We start from the raw sequence: 20,173 nt of genomic DNA, 5'->3' as shown, positions 1-20,173 counted from the left end.
AGCACTGGGGTCCAGTCTTTACAGTGGTGTACATGAGTACAGTCCTAGTAAAGTTTGCACGCAGTAAATAATGCTGCTAGTTAGATGATCACTTCCTATCTGCTAAGTTTCTGCTAGCAGCACCAGGTTAATTGCAGCAGTGTCCTCTCACCAGTCCCAGTGATACAACAACAGGGGCCCTGCTGTTCAGATGTCAGCTCACTTCAGGATCCACCGTGAGGGTCTTCGGTACTCAGCACATGGCCACACGTTAGAGCTGGTTGGTGTGCACACAGGAGCCGCAGTGTGCACACCTCAGTTCCTTTGCAGCAAAGAGGAAATCCCTCGGTATTCAGCCTATGAAAATACAGCTTTCACTCTATATATAACTAGCTCGCATTGAGAATTATAGTCCAATAGTCCATTAATTGCTATAGTAAAGTTTCTTTCCCAAATTTAATTTCCCATGATTCAATGCTGCCAGCCATCAAGTCCCTTGAGCTCCTTCTGCTTGTCAGCTCCCCCGTTTTGGATGGAGGTGAGGTAGTGTTAACTCATTCATCTAAAGATTATTGAGAGCACAGAGTGAACTGCAGCACATTGTCTTAAATGTCTCTATGTTTCTAGCCAATCACCTTGCTACACTTGCTATGCAATGGTCTCACAAGTGTAGAACACTTAAAAGTCTCCCAGAACAGTAAAGCCATCTTCCATAGATGTTGCAGTAATTTATCAGTGGGTGTTATTCACACAGGGTTTTCCTTCCTCACACACAAAGGAGATCCTTCATAGGCCCAGGGATCACTCTAATACAAGCCACAGGATCCGTTAAGTGAGGGTCAAGGGAGTCAAGGTGTCGCTCTCTGCTCCTAAGTGCCCTCTCTCATGACATTGGCAGTTCAACCCTGCAGAGGACTCTTTAGTTTAGCTCCAGATCAGCTCTACATGTCTGCAGATCAGGGGTGTCCTGCTTTCATACCCCAAGGGCACTGGACCCCACCCACAGCTGGCTTATAAAGGGGCACTATCTCCACCCATTACATCGCTACAAGAGGAGCAACAATTAAAGGGCACTAATACCTGCAAACCCATCATTAATTTTCAGTTTATGATATGAAGAAACAGGATACATAACATATGGCAGATCAAGAGTGGCACTCATTTTTTTTCATGTAAATTGTCCATATAAGTTTTACAGATACTGGGGACCAGCATCTGTGACTTTTATCATGAACATTTTGGACAAGGCAGCTGGTGTTTTGTACTGGCTGGTAGTTCATACCAGATGTACTACAAATTCCAGTGTGTTACCCAGTAATTCTGCTGATATATTACTGAATGAAGAGCCTATAATTTTTGACCACTTGTTTCTAAAATTCATGTGCGTGATTCATTTTAGCTTCACAAAATATTTTTTTTCAAAGGGATATTATTATTATTATTATTATTATTATTATTATTATACAGGATATTGCTGCAAGTTGAAGTTATGATCCACATACTAGATAAAATTATGCCTATACTTTTCTGCTTTCCAGGTTGCCAGAACAGACAGATGCAAAGTTGTCGTGGTATTTGAATTTGATTTCTTCTGTATGGTTTAGATTTCCCAATATAAGAAATACAGTGAAATCCTTAGTATATTCCATAGTGAATCCATTTATATCTTTATTTGCGTGGAGCTATTACAATCTGAAAAAGGTATGTACATTATATCTATCTTTACAATGTTGCTTTCACTCTATGTCCTTCCACTTTTTACTAGTGTCATAGTATCATTGTTTCATGTCATGAGATTATAATTAAATTATGGTCTACAGTTACATTCAGCAAACATTCACTTCAGGTTAACCCAGGTCCATGTGTTTTAAATGACTGTGATTGAAAGTCACATTCATTGCTTTATAAATAGACTAGTATAATAATTAAAAATAAAAACAATATTTTATTATTAACAAGCAGTCATTAGGCTCCAGTCATGCAGCTCTCTAGACCTGAGAAGTGTAGTCTTGGAAAATGAAGTAATCAGTCAGTTGAAGTAGGAGGAATCCCTTCCTCTCCAGTGCTCCTGTGTTCATTTAGTGGTACTGGCAAGCAGAAGGTATGGTGCTATATGACACATTTACACAAAGCCAGTATTGGCCATCTATTGGTCAGTACCAATCAGAAAGAAGATGCAGATCAAAAACAAGCATAAATTCCCAGCACACTTACCAGCTAGCCTGCAACAAAACCAAATTGACCCTGTCTAACAGTTCACCTTAAAAACAAGGGGTTTTATCATACACATTTGCAAATATATGTGTAAGCTGCAGTAGCCATGTCAAGTACACCCTGTCTACTGAAGTCATAACTCTATCATTCTGAGATTCTCCCAAATTGGAGCACATATAGCAGTGGATAAATGTGCCTGGAGAAAGCTCAACCCTCTTTAAAGGTACACGGACGCACGGGACACCCAGCAAGGGCACAGTGGCAGCGGAAGGTATCTCAAGTGTTCCTATATAACTATACAAACAAATGGAAATCACCCCAACCTATAACTAGCCTTTGCAGCACGGAACACTAATTTGAGAGACTCTCAAAATAATAGTTAGGACTGCAGTACACTTGGGTGCCTTGACGTGGCCACTTCAACTTACACATATATTTGTAAATGTGTGCAACTAAACCCCTTGTTTTTAACATGAACTGTTAGGATTAATTTGGTTTAGTTGCAGACCGACTGGTGAGTGAGCTGGGAATTTGTTTTGCTTTACATTTCCTTTCCATGTACTCTTTGCTGCAAGTTATAGGTTTGGTTGGCTGCTATTTGTTGTGTAGAAAGTAAATGCTGAACCTGGATGATGCCTAAACAAAGATGGCACCAGCCTTCTGTGGAGAAAGGAAGATGAAAGACCTATCAAGGGAGTACTGTAATCTTCTGCCTGCAAGTCTTACACATGCATGCACCTTAAGTCGTCACTTTACTCATTTAGAATATCTTAAACTGAATGTGCAGAGTGTTAGGTTTACTCTGTCTTTCCACTTTAGTGAATGTACAGCTGTAACAGAAAAGGGACTTATACATAATTTAGGAGTGAATGAAAAACATTCACATTCCTAGAACAGGGGCTCCACACTTTCTATAAAGAATAAGATTAGATTAGGTAAAAATGGTCAAAAGCTAGAATATATGTTATGGAGGTGTGCTTCTACCTCTAGCACAGTTCACAACCATGACATGCATCAACTGAAGTTCCAGCACTGATTTCACTCATCACCATTCCTAAAATCATTAGATTTCTGCTAAAATGTGTTTTTATAAGGCTCCGTGCACACTGGGCCTTTTAATAATTCTGGTAACGTTAGCTGTGTAAAGTCACATTAAAAACATGAGTTTTTCAGCGTTTTTGTATTAGCGTTTTGCCGCGTTTGTGTTTTTTTGTTCAAAAAAAGTCCAAAAACACTGGTTTACCGTGTTATTCAGCGTTAGAGCATTTTTACAGCTAAAAAACTCCTCTAGAAACCCACTAGTTCTGGGGGTTTTTTTCTAGCCAAAAACGCCCCTGCCAAAAAAGTTGATTACAGTCTGTGTGCATGGACACATAGGATAACATGCTGGGGGGTTTGCTGGCTGTAGAAAAAAGCCAAAAACAGCAGCTGTAAAAACGTCTAGTGTGCATGAGGACTCAAACAGAGTGAATTTCAAAGGTAAGCTTGATTTCATCTTTAAAATAGTAATTTTGGCATTTGTAATTCAGTAACTTTTGTCAAAAAAAGTTTCAAAAAATAATATTCTAAATCTCTGTATTTCTTTTCAGCAAGTTAATGTAGTAAAAAATGCAATTGCTCCATCTTTAATCTGCCAACGTGAGCTACGCACACTGAGAAAACGCCTACACAAACTTGAAATTGAGTTTCTCAGGTTGCAGTTATCACTTCCGGTAAGCACCTCGACATTTACTGTTGTTGTCAGACATACATTACCATTTTCTTTTTGTTTTAATTGCAATGGATATTTGTTTCCAACAATAGTTTTTTAAACTGTGATGCAAAGCATAGGTTTCTCATCTATGTTTTATGGTGAACATATAAAAATGCAGCCTTACTCATTGAATTCATGTCTTCTCTGGGGCATCAGATCCCTTAGGAAGCATAGCAAAATGGAGCCTGAGCCCACCGACAGGATGCACAAGCCAATCCAATTATGTATTTATAGGGAGGGTATCCACACACTGTAAACAAGCCAATACATACATGTGTGCCTATCACTTTGATTTCCAGATTGTTTTAAAATGGGTTTACAACATTTATTACACAAACTTTCTTCTAACAAAGTACATGAACCAAACTTATTTCTTTATAAAATAAACTTATTTGAGACATTGGTTGTTTCTCAGATAGATACTATTAAATGTTTTCTAATTTTCTTCTAGGATAAAGGAACTAATTCAAGTGTATCAGGAAATTTCATCTGCAGGTGTTGTCAGCAAGCAACCACTGCTTCCTCTATTAAGGAGTCAAATGTGCGAGCAGCAGAAGAATGTACTTTGCCTTCTCTACCACTATCAGTTCCTCCACCTCCCCCTCCGCCACCGCCACCACCTCCACCACCACCAGTGCCTCCTTCTCAAGCCTTACCATTTCAAAACCGTTTGCCTATACTGAAGAAAACTGGAAGTAACAGACCACCTAAGGTTAGATATGTTTGTTTAAGTGGAGAAAAATGAGATGTTAAGAAAAGATACTTTCGAAGAGGAAAAATTAAAAGCAAGACAATGGAGCACACAATAATGTAGTATTGTCTGTGGCAAAGGAGTATTGCTTGTAGGAAGGTGGTTTTCCCTTCTTCAAGTTAGTTCTGCCCAGAACTTGTAGGCTGCCTGAAAAAAGCACTTGTGGAAATATATATCTGTCCCCACACAGACCTTTAGAGGAGAGTGTAAGTGAAAAAGTGGTAAGTCTTATATATGATATTCAGTCCATGGTCAAAGCTGAGAAGCGTAGGGCAGCCAGTTCAGTAAAGTATAGAGACGTGGATGTGATCCAGCTCTCTCTGTGGTTTATATTCTATCTGCAACTTTACAAAATGTTATATAAATGTGCTGTATTTTGAGCAATAAAGAGTGTGCTACAACAGATTCTATTCGTGGCTTCTAGGTTTACAATCTGCTTTTTTGTACCTTCTTCAGGAGGAGCCTGCAAAACCGGAGGGGCCCATTCAAATAACACTTAAAGACCTTTTGAATGTAAAATTAAGAAACACAAAAGATAATAATGAAAGACAAAAGGTAGGTTTCCTTAAATAACTCTTGGCCACATACATTTACCCAGCTTCTTCCAGGTTCCGGGCTGCAGCTGTCTTTATTGGTTGGCGCAGAATGACATCACTCCTGCACTTATGCAGGAGTTCAGTCATCCCGACACACGGGATTTGTGTCGGTATGTAAACAGAGCTGTGCATACATTCAAAAGAAGACTGTGAGCAGGTAGTTAAAGTGTTACTAAACCCACAACAGTAGAATCAGTCTGTATATGCAGTAATGCATGCTTGTTAAACTCACTGTGGAACCTAAGGGGCTAATCCTCTGCATTGTGCAAAAAGGCTGTTTGATCCTGTCTTCTCTGCCCCTCCTCTTGTTCAAATGACTAGCTGATACAGACTGAACTGGTGGTCACATGCTCAGTTTTGTGTGAATTGCTAGAGAGGTTTTTTTTTTTTTTTTTTTTTTTTTGGGAGGGTGCATGTGATCAACACAGGGCCAATCAGCACTGTCCAGACAGAGGGTCAGAGGTTTCACATCCTCCTAGTGCAGAAAGAAAACTCCTACAAGCTTTAACCAGTGCTATGCTGAAGTCAGAAGACTTCTCTAACTGCTGATGAGAAAAGGTATTTGGCAGTTTATATTTACTAAAATAATTGCATTTCCATGTTCTGTGTACTGTGGGACACCAGATATAGTAAATGCTGGGTCCTGGGTTTAGTATCACTTTACGTTTATTTTATTGCAATAGAGACAATGCATGACTCTTCTGTAATAAAGAGCCTATGTGTTCACAGTTTTTTAATTAGAGACTTTAGTTCACATTAAGTGCATGCTTATAGTTGCATGGTAACCTCTAGATCAGGGTTCTCCAAACTTGCAAAGCAAAGGACCAGTTTCGTGTCCTTCAGACTTTAAGAGGGTTTGACTGTGGCCAGTTGGAGTAGAAAATACCCAGTGTGAGTGAAAGTAGACAATGTCTCAAGCTTGGCGGGAGTAAAAAAATACAGTAGTGCCTCTGGTCAGTAGGAATGGAGGCCCATCATTGGAATTAGTGGGATAATTAATGCCTAGTTGTTTATTTCAGGGGCAAAATTATGCCCATTTTTAGTGTCAGTGGAAAGAATAGTGCCTCCTCATTGGTGTTAGCCAAAGGAATAATTCCCCATAGATTGTGTCAGTGGGCTGAATAGTCCCCAACTGTTGTTGTCAGTGGAAAGAATGGGCCTCGTATCAGTGGGAGGAACAGTGCCCCAAGGGCCAGATAAAGGCAAGCAGGAGGGCACATTTGGCCCACAGTTTGGAGACCACTGCTCTAGATGGTCCATGTTTTCTTAGTGATTTTAAGATTAGTCATAGACTGGCAAATGCTTTATCAATAGCTACAGTAGATTTTGTCTCTTTCTGCAACAGACTGTGAATGAATAAATGCATTTTCTTCAAAGCAAAGGGATTATCATTTCATAAATATCAATTATCTTCTAGTCTGGAGTGTGCAAAAAGATAACCCCACTATTTCAAACTACATTGGTTAGAGGTTCATTTGTGTTCCTGTTGAAGTGAATGAATATATTTATGTTTCTTTCATGTCTGTCCCACTGCAATATTTTAAGGTGGCAGGACGCAAATATGATGGTATGCCACTGATCACGATATCCGCATTAAAAGGCGTAAGTCTGAAGAATGCTTCTAAGATGCCACCAAGGCGGCTTGCACATATATTTAAGTAAGAGGTTTAACTGGAAATCTTTCTCAAAAGCACAATAGCATTTACATGTACACTGAATTCACTTATTATGTTTTTGTATTATTTCACTGGATATAGAGATGTGAATAGTAAAAGCCCTCTGGACTTGAGACGCCATCTTAAAAAAGTCAATATGGTGAGGTAAGCTTATCACCTTCCTTGCGTGTATTTCCCTTCTGCTAAACCTTCAATCTTATTCTCCTAGCTAAATGGAATCTTCCTCAAAAGACTTTATGAAAATACACACAAGGTAATCAAATTTTGAGATTACCAAATCACAAATCAATTTTTGTTTAAACTGAGAATTTTTGTAAGGAAACCCCCAAAACACAGGACCATGATCAGCACAGTCTTTAATGGGAGCCAGTGGCATATATCAGAACTCTTGTCCTTACAGTTGTGACCAAAATTATTCAACCCCCACTGAAATTGAGTGTTTTGGCCAGTTTGACATTGCTTTTGATCATTCAGTCATCTTGCTTACATTTACATTAAAGAGGCACTTGTAGGTCAGACAAATATAACATAACAGTTATAATGAAATAACCACAAATGTCTTTTCTGTGCTCACAGCATTATCAGTTTTATTCAACCCCCAAGTGACATTCAATCTTAGTACTTAGTACAGCATCCTTTTACAGTTATAACAGCTTTTAAACGTGAAGCATAGCTTGACACAAGTGTCTTGCAGCGATCTACGGGTATCTTCGCCCATTCTTCATGGGCAAAGGCCTCCAGTTCAGTCACATTCTTAGGCTTGCGCACTGCAACTGCTTTCTTTAAGTCCCACCAGAGGTTCTCAATCGGATTTAAGTCTGGTGACTGCGATGGCCACTCCAAAATGTTCCAGCCTTTCCTCTGCAACCATGCTCTAGTGGACTTGGAGGTATGCTTGGGATCATTGTCCTGTTGAAAGGTCCAACGTCTCCCAAGCCTCAGGTGTGTGACGGACTGCATCACGTTTCCATCCAATATCTCCTGGTACTGAAGAGAATTCATGGTACCTTGCACACGCTGAAGCTTCCCTGTACCTGCAGAAGCAAAACAGCCCCAAAGCATGATTGACCCTCCACCATGCTTCACAGTAGGCAAGGTGTTCTTTTCATCATAGGCCTTGTTCTTCCTCCTCCAAACATAGCGTTGATCCATGGGCCCAAACAGTTCTAATTTTGTTTCATCAGTCCACAGAACACTATCCCACAACTTTTGTGGTTTGTCCACATGGCTTTTGGCATACTGCAGTCGACTCTTCTTATTCTTTGGAGACAGCAAGGGGGTACGCCTGGGAGTTCTGGCACGGAGGCCTTCATTACGCAGTGTGCGTCTTATTGTCTGGGCTGAAACTTCTGTACCCACATCTGACAAATCTTTTCTCAGTTCCTCAGCAGTCACACGGGGACTTCTCTCCACTCTACGCTTCAGGTAGCGCACAGCAGTCGAAGTCAGCATCTTCTTTCTGCCACGACCAGGTAGCGTTTCAACAGTGCCCTTTGCCTTGAATTTGCGAATGATGCTTCCTAAGGTGTCTCTTGGTATGTTTAACATCTTTGCAATCTTCTTATAGCCATTGCCCTTCCTGTGAAGAGAAATCACCTCTTCTCTTGTCTTCCTGGACCATTCTCTTGCCTTCACCATGTTTGTAACCACACCAGTAAATGTCTAGAAGGAGCTGAGTATCACAGTCATTTTAAAGCTGCCTAATTGGTGCTTATTATGCTTGATTGCTGCTCGGTGACATCCACAGGTGTTTTCAATACCTGATGGAAAGCACCTGTATGAACCTCTGTTCTTCAGAGTGGTAGTCTTTAAGGGGTTGAATAATTGTGGCAATGAAGAAACCACATAAGAACCATTTACTACTGTATTACATAAACAATTGATGTCATTTTAGTTGCATTTGGGTAGTTACAACGTCCTTGTAGGATTTGATTCTGAATACAATTCCAAATGTACACTATAGTCCCTAAACCCCTTTACAGCATTGGGGGTTGAATAATTTTGGTCACAACTGTATGTGCTACACTGTCTGAACATAAAACCAATATCATTCCTAGCAAACAAATATTCTTCCTTTGCTTTGCTGAACTGATATAGTAAAAGGAAAATCGTATTGCTTTCTTTTGGCAGTACACTGATACATATACTACACCTTTCATAAGAAGCATGACTGTCTAACTTTTTCTTTTTTTCTTTTTTAGGAGCCCAGGAGGAACTCCAATATATGATAGAGATAACAAGGAGAATGGCACAGGACTGACTCCTTTAATGACAAGAGCTCTCAGACAGAAATTTCAGGCAAGTGTATTAATTTTTCATTTAGGTTTGTTACTAAAAGGGTATGCGTAGTCAAAATTTTTTTAAGTTATGAATACAGTGGGGAATGGTTAAAACCTCTACCAGGTAACTTTTTGCTATCTCTGTTCTGTTGGGGAGTTTTCCCTTCTCTTTCTGTCCTAAATAAGCAACAGGAGATGGGAGGAAATTTCCCCATGGTGACAGTAATTCCCATTTTTGACAGTTGTCACCAGAACAATTGTCTCAATAGGATGATTGAATTTTTCCTCTTGTTGTGGTGACCACACTGGAACTCACCTTCTGTCTTGCTGATAATGATATTCAGGACAAATAGAGGGGTGAAGCTGCCAAGTAGGGGCATAGACAGCAATAAAAAACCTGATATCAATCCTTTCCTACTCTATGCAAAACAAACAAAAATCCTTTATGTCCATACAAAAAAATAGCTGCATGTTTAAAATGTTAAAATGCCTAAGCTTGCTTAATATATTCAAGAAGATTAAATATATTGTGTTGAAATTCATTCTGCCCTTTACTGGTATTCAAATGTCTTTCTATTTCAAATTTCTTCTGCTTTTCTGATACAATTTTCTGCAAACACAGATAGACCATACGCTTCCTGCATATGAAGTTATTGCAAAGAAAGCATCCCCAAGATCCCTGTTGCACAGCCCAATTTGCTTTAAAAGGGCACTCGAGACACCATTCCATCCACTGACACCAATAGTGGGGTGCCATTCCTTCCACGGACACCAATGATAGAGCACTAATTCTCCCTCTAAAGCCAATGAGGAGGAATATCTTAATCCCACTGACACCAGGGCATTTTCTAATCCCACTGGCTACAGTCTGGCTTCCCCTAAAGCCTGAAGGACAGTTAACTGGCCCTTTTTTTTTAAAGTTTGAAGACCCCTCGCCTAAGAGAATTGGATACTCCCTGGATCAACAATCTACAATGTTGTTATTTTTGAATATTGATACACTCATCGGCTGCTTTATTAGGTACAACTGTTCAGTTGCTTGGTAACACAATTTGCTTATCAGTCAATCACATGACAGCAACTCAATGCATTTACGCATCTAGATGTGGTGAAGACGACTTGCTGAAATTTAAACCGAGCATTAGAATAGGGAAGAAAGGGTATTTAAGTGACTTTGAACGTGGCATAGTTGTTGATGCCAGATGGGTTAGTCTGAGTATTTAAAAAACTGCTGATCTACTGGGGTTTACACGTACAACCATCTCTAGGGAAATCGAGACTCATTAGACCAGGCAACGTTTTTCCAATCTTCTATTGCAGGGCTCAAAATTTCAAGTCCTGAGCTACTAGCCAGGCCTTAAGAGTTACTTGCCACCAGTTGCCCCACCCAACCCCTACCCTGCTACACCCCTATTTCTGCCCCTAAACACGCCCTCGTAAATTATTACATTACATCAGGGTCCCCAGAGTCCCCCCTCATTACATCAGGGCCTCCAATGTCCCCCTAACCAAACCATGATACTTAGAACATGCACCGCATACAACCATAACCCCCCATAATCTTTCACTCACAAAACCATAACTCTACCAAGCATATCCTACCTACTATCCAACCCAGCAGTACCTCAAATGTCCCATACTCTACCACCCATAATAACCACATAATCCTGAACCTGACCAAACCACCCATACATGTAGGTTTCCATACAGACACATGTACATACACACACACACACAAACAGATACACCTGTACACACACACAGAAACATGTACACACATGCACAGAGACACATGTACACACATATAGACTCTTGTATACACACACAGACACATGTACAGACACACATACATGTACATACACACAGACACATGTACGTACACAGAAATACACCTGCACAAACACATGCTCATACACGCAGACACATGTACATACATATACAGGCACATGTACATACATGCAGATACATGTACATACATGCAGATACATGTACAAATACACACATGTACATACACACACACAGACACATGTACATGCATACACAGACACACACACACACATGTACAGACATACAAATACACACACACACACACACACGTACACAGCCCTATAAAAATTTCAGTACTTCGTTACCTTCACTCACATAGCCGGGTACTGCACTCTAGGGGAAGGCAGAGAGCACAGCACACTCCTTCCTTTGCTTTCACTTTGCTCAAATTTTGAGCAGTCTGACTGCTCCCAGTGCGAGTGACAGATCCGGCCCTGAGTTCCGAGCCTGCTCAGCAAGACGGCCCTGGGGACACATTCGCCCCCACCTTTTTTCCACCTTATTTCCAATGTGAGCAGGCGAGTGGAAATTTCAAGACCTGTTCTATTGTCCAATTATGGTAAGCCTGTGTGAATTTTAGCCTCTGTTTCTTGTTCTTACCTGACAGGAGTGGCACCCAGTGTGGTCTTCTGCTGCTGTAGCCCATCTGCTTCAAGGTTCGACGTGTTGTGCATTCAGAGATGGTATTCTGCATACCTTGATTGTAACAAGTGGTTATTTGAGTTACTTTTGCCTTTCTATCATCTCGAACCAGTGTGCCCATTCTCATCTGACCTCTGACATCAACAAGGCATTTTCATCCACACAACTGCTGTTCAATGGATATTTTCTCTTTTTCGGACCATTCTTCGTAAACCCTAGAAATGGTTGTGCATGAAAATCCCAGTAGATCAGCAGTTTTTGAAATACTCTGACCAGCCCATCTGGCACCAACAAGCATGCCACATTCAAAGTCACTTAAATCCCCTTTCTTCCCCATTCTAATTTTCGGTTGGAACTTCAGCTAATCATCTTCACCACATCTAGATGCCTAAATGCTTTGAGTTGCTGCCATGTGATTGGCTGATTAGCAATATGTGTTATCAAGCAATTGAACAGGCGTACCTATTAAAGTAACCAGTGAGTGTATATTCTATTTATAAAAATGCTGGATGTGTTTTAAATGAAGAGCTAGAGCTAGCTCCAGTGGAACGTTTGCTCCACAGCTTATCCTGTAAAAAAAAAAAACCATATGTGAAGGTTAAACCTTCTTTCCTCCATACACAGAGTGCCCCTTTTTCATTTACTTTAACCTTGGCGTGAACAGCTTTGCCCCAAGTTTATGGTATACCCCTCATAAATGCCTTTTCTCAAAGGAGAATACATTTAGTCGAGGGGTAACAAGGTTAGGGGGTGATCATGTGACAGTGGTCATATGAGCTGAAGCCACTCCCGCCAGCTACTGATCTTTAGCCTGAACTGGGAGCTGTCTTTGACAGCTAAGTCTTTGTGATGAGAGCTCGCAATGAGCGCACAAACATCAGCCACCCAGTGACGCATAAGTGTGGCGGCCGTAAAGGCGTTAATCTTTCCCCACGGCTGAAGTTAGGAAGTTTCTCCAGAACCTAAACCTATATATATAATTCTAAAATGAAAGATGTATGAAATGTATGTATGAAAATATTTATTTAAAACCACATAATTGTAGTTTTATTTAATGCTGAAATTTGTAAATGTAAATCACTATATACAAAATCGTCATTGCATGAAGGCTTAGAAAGATTAACGTTATATTTCACAGATGGCCCACCCAAAAAGCCCATCACCACTGCGAATGTCTCCAGGAAACCTAGGTCTTGAAGAAACATGTTAAACTCACAGAAGTTGAGTGGTATAAAAGAAAAGTATAGGAGCCTTCCTACTTTACATACCCGTTTGTATGCATTTAAACTGGGAATTTTATACTGTATATGAAACCACTGAGCGATATGCAGTTTTTAACCATGTTTTTACTAAAGAAAAGCCACTTTTGGTCCTGGATGAATTTCTGTTTGTATTAACTTACCGAAACAACACACAGTTTATTATGGATGGCTTATATGAGCAAGTGCCCCACTTCTTTGATAAGCAATGTATACACTCTATACACAGATGCAATGGTTTTTATTAATAATTCTTGCTCTGTCTTGCTCAAACCATTTGTTAGAAGTGATATATTACATAAGATATTAGAGTCTACCACTTTATTTTTCAGTATTATAAAATATCAGTAAATGTACTATCAAATATACATGCAGCGTTCACCACTAAAACAAGCCTTGCAATTTATTTTATATATTATGCTGCTGTTTTTAACAAAGGCTTCCTGTTATAAACGGAAAAGAAAGTCTTGTTAGCTGTTTCTCGAGTTTTAATCTACAAGTTATGCATGGTTTTTTATTGTGGTCTTGGTGTCAAGTTTTCGTTGTTTTTAAATGTATTGCTTTCATACTGTAATTTAATATGTTCCTGGCTGGTTTGAATTTAAGTGGAAGTTGTCTCCTTTTGGGTGAGGATGACGCTCTGTTTAATCCATAATCCAGTTTGACTGTTATGTAACCACAAGAAAAAAAAGTTTCTATGTCTTCAATCATACCATGACTAACAGGGCTTGGCTATATTATCTGGTGTGTATTTTCTGTATATTCCTATGCATAAATTGCTAAGGTATGGTGACACCATAGTGCTGCTGTCACTAGCCCTACTGGTTATTTTATAGAAATATAGGCAAAATACACTCCAGACGAAGGAACTAGGAAACTCAGCTCAGATTGTTTACATGGTAGGTATTAATGTAGGGACTATTCTCTAGGGACACAAGTAGTAGTAAAAAGCTAATGGGGATCAACTCTGAACCACATCTATTCACCAAAATAGTTTATTACATCATTGTATAGCTAGGTTACAAAGACTAATCCTCTTATAGTTTAGTATAGAAATATTAGTGTTACAGTAGTTAATTTCAGTCAAATCCTAATTTTACTTAGACTTGCACCCACCCCCAGTGTATGCCATTTCTAACTACCCTGTAAAGGAAAGATGTGTATCCTTACCTATGCTGAAGGCATTCTGGTCACATGATTTCTCCAGCGGCCAGCTTCAGTGAAGAGGAGAGATCGGCTGCAGATTCTCTGCAGTGACATCACCGATAGGCTTACTATGATGAGGCATCTGATGTCGGCTGTCCCTCCTCTACACTGAAGCTGGCGCTGGAGCCGGATCATGTGACCAGACCAGTGCGCCCTCATCATAGCTGAGTATATAGATCTTTCTTTTAGAGGGTAGTTAGAATAGGTCTTAGAATGGGGGTGGGAGCAGGATAAAGTATAGTTAGGATTTGACTCACTTCTACTTTAAGCCATCTAAGAGATCATTCCCCACCCCCAAGATTAATCTATTGCAGGTGTCTGATGAGATTTATAGGGATAATGAAAAAATGAGGTGGTGGTCAAATGGGTGTCTATAGAATCGCACTGGTCAAGTGTGCTTTTTTATGCCCCTGGCCCAGTCCTTATGTTTGAGAAAATAATGGTGATCAGTCAGGCAAACCCATCCTGAAATAGTCTTTTTTTTTTTTTTATTGGTTAGCCTGGAAATGTTTGACCATGAAGCTGGGTTAGGTAACAGACACATTATGGAAATGTGTACCTTTTACCTATACACATGCTGACCATGGTGCATCCTTTTTTTATTTTGTCAGGATAGAGAGTGATCACGTATTCTAATATGTATATATATGGGAACATTTAGCTTAGCAATGATACTGCACACAAATGGGTGTGATCGCTGTCAAGCTCAAATACGCATGCCATTTGATAGCTGATAATGCCAAATTAGAGATTAAATGGTCTTTGAAATTATTATTGCACGGGATGATATTAAATTTATTAGGCATATCAGGCAGTTACCTGATCATCTGTCCTAACCTTCCCATCACCCCAGCACTCTGGTATTTCTACCTAGTCGTCTGATCTTTTATTCACTTATGAGGGGCTACATACATGCTGTTGTTGGCACATGGTATTACACAAACGAGATTTCTCACATGAACTGAGCACAGGAATAAAATATATATTTTAACGATGGTCTATTGAAGACAAAATCACCATTAATTTTCAAAAATGTGCTGGATTCCTCTTTGATCATTAAAAAGATAAAGTTATTAAGTTGTTATGTTATGTCTCAAAGAAGTATACACCTTAAAAAGGAATCAAACCCACTCTAAAAACACAATTTTCAAAACATTTACAATTCACGCAAGCTTTGCTTTATATGTGCCTGTCCAAAGACTATTTTAGGTCTCTTCATATTAGTGGTCTTCCTGGTCACTAAATGATTGAAGTATAGGATGTATGTGGTGGTTGTTTATATAAAAACAAACATATATAGTTAGGTCTTGCAAATTATTAGATTTATAAATATATACAACATTTTTTGTTGTATTGTTTGTAACTTTCAATAAAAAGGCCATTCTGGCAATAGTTTACCAAAACTGGAAGTAGAAACTTAGGGGATGATTTATTAAAGGCAAAGGGAATTTGCAGTTTGCAAAAGAATTTCCCTCCATAGCTGTGTGAGTGAGATGAAGCTCTGCTGGCTTCCATCATCCAATCATGAGTGAGCAAAAGAAAGTTTACATTTAACTGCTATGGACAATAATTCACTTTTCTTTTACTCCAGGATCTGAAAAGTACCAGCATACTACAGACCTGTGTTGTTTTAACATGTACTGTATTTGTCCTTTAGCTGTTTATTCAGATGTTAATAAAAATCAATACTATGTGATATTTTTTCCAGCTGTTATATACATGTAATTACTGTAAAGTGTACCTCTGATATTCTACCATGGAATATGTTTTATGTAAAAATCCTGTTCTAAAATAAATTATTGTTTTGAACAAACCTATTTAAGAAACAGAAGATATTACACCACATGGATGATTTACTAAAGGCAAATAGGCTGTTCATATTGCAAGGAAAATTTCCCTTAGCTTAGTGAATGAGTCGAAAATTCACTTTCAAAAGAATACCCAGTAGTATATGTACACAGAAATGTGCCCAGCTTCTGGAATATGGGCACTGTAATGGCTGTGGCATATATGTGCATGCACAGAAATGCCCTGCGTGTGTGCAGATGCGCAGCAAAGTTGCAGCCAGTCTGCGCATATGCTGAATCTTGTGGAGAGCATGTACCCCTGGTAACACATAGCTTCCAGGGATGAATATGATGTGGCAATCCCAGGAGGCAGCGGGGCACGACTTAGGCCCAAGAGCAGGAAATGCTGTCTTGCAGCACAAAACAGTACTACAGAATAAAAAGTATTAGTGAAACGTATTCTTATTTTTGTAAGGAGGAATAACAAAAAGAGAAATGTTGCTGTAATGGGTTAAGTTCTTCTTTAAATATTCACTCTATTTAACCACTTCAATACCGGGCACTTATACCCCCTTCCTGCCCAGGCCAATTTTCAGCTTTCAGCGCTGTCGCACTTTGAATGACAATTGTGCGGTAATGCAACACTGTACCCACATGAAATTTGTAGAAATGTTTTCACACAAATAGAGCTTTCTTTTGGTGGTATTTAATCACCACTGAGTTTTTTATTTTTTGCTAAATAAAACAAAAACCCTTGAAACTTTTGAAAAAAAAACACACCTTTCTTCGTTTCTGTTATAAAATTTTGCAAATAAATAACATTTCTTCATAAATTTAGGTCAAAATGTATTCTACCGAACCGGATATCGTATGTACTCTCCAGCGCCTCAGGAAATGCACAGCCAAAGGGAAGCCAAGGGAACCAGGACAGCGACAACCAAAGGAAATGCTTCAGGGGTGCAACCCTCCTCAGACGGGGAGATCAGCCACTAGATAGAGAATAAACAGGTGGCACACACACCTAGTGCATTATCCAAGGTTTATTCAAAGGTATAAAGGATAAAAATGGCCATCACCAGCAAGGCTCCCATCCTCCATCCACTACACATCTGCGCAAGAGGCTGGTCAGTAGCTCTGAGGAAAGGGATTCGTCCCCGAAACGCGTCATCCATTTGACCGCACTGACAGTTGGAATACCTTGCTTGCTGTTGTGGCCATCGTCATTATGCAAATGCTTTTTAGATACATGCTTCGTCTGTGAGTATGTTTTTATCCTTTATACGTTTGAATAAACCTTGGATAATGCACTAGGTGTCTGCGCCACCTGTTTATTCTCTATCAAAATGTATTCTGCTAAATTTGTTTGGTGAAAATAATAATATTAATTGAATTTGTATTTTTTTTCAAATGTTTCTATTTTTTTTTTATTTTTTATTACACTTTTTCTTTTTTTTTTACTAATTTATTTTTTAACACACTGTGACAAAAGCAATACAATGTTACCATAGTAACATTGAATTACTCTGGGCCAGTGATCAGGATTTTTTTTTTTCTTTTTTTAACACATTATGATTGCTAATACCAATGTATTTAATTGATAATTGTAATCATTGTTACTGAATGAAACTGATTCATTCAGTATTTTGTTGTGATTAGCTGTGATTTGGGCAAAGTTGATCACATGATACACATGGTCTGTGATTGGCCCTGTCTGTATCATGTGACTGCCTTGACCAGTCACAGCTAACAACATAATTGTATACAATGTATGGCATGACAGGAAACCATCCATTGTATACAATTGATATGTGATTTGCTGTGATTGGTCACATGACACTGGCAACGGGCCGGTGTAGTGATATGTCATCGGCTGTGTCACGTGAGCGGCTCGTTTTGACAGGACGTCATATGACGCCCAGTCACAACGGCGAGTGTCCTGGCCAGCCATCAATCTGCTATAGTCCTGGTGGAAAGGTGTTAAATTACCTGACAATTTCCCATATCAGTTTTTTTTACTCTATAAAGAGTGAATGTTACATTTCTTACACATTCAATGGACACATTTTAAAGCAGACCTCCAGCCAAAAATACGATAAAAATATATAGGGCATTAAAAGATAAAATAACAAAACAAGCTGCTGCAATATTCACCTTCAATTTAGAGATTTCACCCGCAGTACTTTAGATTAATAAAACTCAGCTCCTCTGAGACCAAGTCATCCTAGGTCCGCTCCATGCTGTGACTGGACAGTGAAAGGAGAAGCAGCACAGTGCTAAACTGGCCATAGATGGATTGCATTTCAGTCGGTTCAGCAGGTACTAGCTAAGAATCAATCCATCTATTGACAGACTGATTGTACCCAAGTTGAACCATCATTCAACTAGGGTACAACCAGCATGTCTGATTTTTTTTTACATGTGGTTACTGCAGGAGGCTATAGTCACTACCAGTAATCACTGTGTTCTGCGGCAAGGAAGTCTCCTTGCCAGTAGAACACAATATCGGTATGGGAAGGATTCCCCCATCAACATTGACTATGTTGATGGGGATATCAAGCAATTTTCTTTCCTTCAGTCTGTGGTGTAAGGAAAGAAAATCACATAATCTATGGGCTGCTTTAAGCTCATCTCTGTCACTCCGCTTTCTTCTCCTCTCAGCGTGCTCTTTGTCAGCATGAGAACTGATTGATTTCTTGTGCTGCTGCTTCTTCCTCTCACACTCCAGCTTCCTATACAATAATAGCAGGAGGCTAATAGCAGGTTAAAATCAAATACTTACACTGCTTGCATTTAAACAATGCATTGCATGATGTAATAATGATTACAAAGCCACATTAAACCGTATGTTTTGTATCTGTCTAGAGTTCAGCTTTAAGCCTGGAACCAAACTACACTGAAGTAAATTGAATCGCATCAAATTTCATGTTTTTGTATGTTATTATGTTCAATCTTATTTCTGCTTTGTGGCATCATGGGGTTTATTTACTAAAGCTGGTTCACTCATCTTCTCGTGCACTTCTGCATAGAAACCAATCGGCTTCCAGGTTTTATTGCTAAAGCGTAAATTAACAAGCTGAGGTTAGAAGCTGATTGACTACCATGCACAGCTGCACCAGATTCTGAATGCACCAGCTTTGGTAAATAAACCCCCAAGTGTAATGTCTCCACATTGGACAATTAACGGACATGGTGTTAATGCAGATTTATTGTTCAATGGCCAGACAATTAACAAGGTAAACAGAAAACATGACAAGAAATACTAATGTCAGCTTTGTTAATAATGAGCTGCCCAGTGCTGAATTTTGTGCGTTAACCACTTGCCGACCAGCCATAGTAGATATAATGTGGCAGGGCGGCACCGCTGCGCAAAATTACATATATATATGTGATTTTGCATTTTGGGTAGGGGGCGTGCGCGAGGTGCGTAACCGCCCTACTCGCGCCACTGATCGCGGCCACGGGTGTCAATCACCAGGTCCCGGCCGGTGATTACCCGCCGGAGCCCGGCGATTACCGGCAAATACTGAAAGAGAGGACAGCTGCATTGTTTTCAATGCAGCTCTCCTCCCTGTCAGTTTGAGCACACTGATCCGGATCCCTGAGCACAGCCTTCCGGATCAGTGTGCTTACAGTGAAGCACACACCCCCGCCCCCTAGTGAAATTCCTCTCATACAGTTAACTCTTTGATTGCCTTCTAATGTTAACCCCTTCCTCCCCAGTCCCATTAGTACAGTGTCAGTGTTTTTTTGTTTGTTTTTTTTTTGCACTAATCACTGTATTGGTGTCACTGGGGATGTCAGTGACCCCAAGTCAGTTCCCCCCGGAGTCAGAATGTCCGCCGCAGTCTCGCCATAAGTCGCTGATCGCGGCAATAATTTGCCAATTGCTGCCATAAGCTGCTGCCATTATTCGTATATGAAAAAAAAATTCCAGTATATATACCACCATTTGTAGACGCTATAACTTTCATGTAAACCAATTAATTAACACATATTGTGATTTTTTTTTTTTTTTTTTTTTTTTTTTTTTTTAGCAAAGACATGTTGCAGAATACATTTTGGCCTAAATTTATGATGAAATTTGATTTTTAAATTTTTTTACTGGACATGTTTAATAGCAAAAAGTCCAAAATACACCGCGTTCCAAATTATTATGCAAATTCTATTTAAGTGTCACAAAGATTAAATATTTTGTTTTTCAGTG

At 39.5% G+C, this 20,173-nt stretch overlaps 1 protein-coding gene across 1 annotated transcript in view; it reads left to right on the top strand.

Annotated features, from left to right (window-relative positions):
* Positions 1 to 15,878, top strand: part of PRR11 (proline rich 11) — a 31,749-nt gene extending 15,871 nt beyond the window's left edge. The window contains exons 3-10 of the mRNA XM_089679177.1: positions 1,518 to 1,680; positions 3,783 to 3,905; positions 4,398 to 4,658; positions 5,154 to 5,252; positions 6,839 to 6,951; positions 7,051 to 7,113; positions 9,171 to 9,267; positions 12,856 to 15,878. Of these exons, the coding sequence (XP_089535303.1) occupies positions 1,518 to 1,680; positions 3,783 to 3,905; positions 4,398 to 4,658; positions 5,154 to 5,252; positions 6,839 to 6,951; positions 7,051 to 7,113; positions 9,171 to 9,267; positions 12,856 to 12,927 (991 nt within the window). The 3' untranslated portion in view covers positions 12,928 to 15,878. The remainder of the gene's footprint in view (positions 1 to 1,517; positions 1,681 to 3,782; positions 3,906 to 4,397; positions 4,659 to 5,153; positions 5,253 to 6,838; positions 6,952 to 7,050; positions 7,114 to 9,170; positions 9,268 to 12,855) is intronic.
* The last annotated feature ends 4,295 nt before the right edge of the window (positions 15,879 to 20,173 follow it).

This window comes from Staurois parvus, unplaced genomic scaffold (assembly GCF_062004578.1).
Source record: "Staurois parvus isolate SC_StPar_1 unplaced genomic scaffold, SC_StPar_1.0 ptg000220l, whole genome shotgun sequence".
Lineage (NCBI taxonomy): Eukaryota > Metazoa > Chordata > Amphibia > Anura > Ranidae > Staurois > Staurois parvus.
This window is presented reverse-complemented; position numbering and strand designations above follow the sequence as displayed.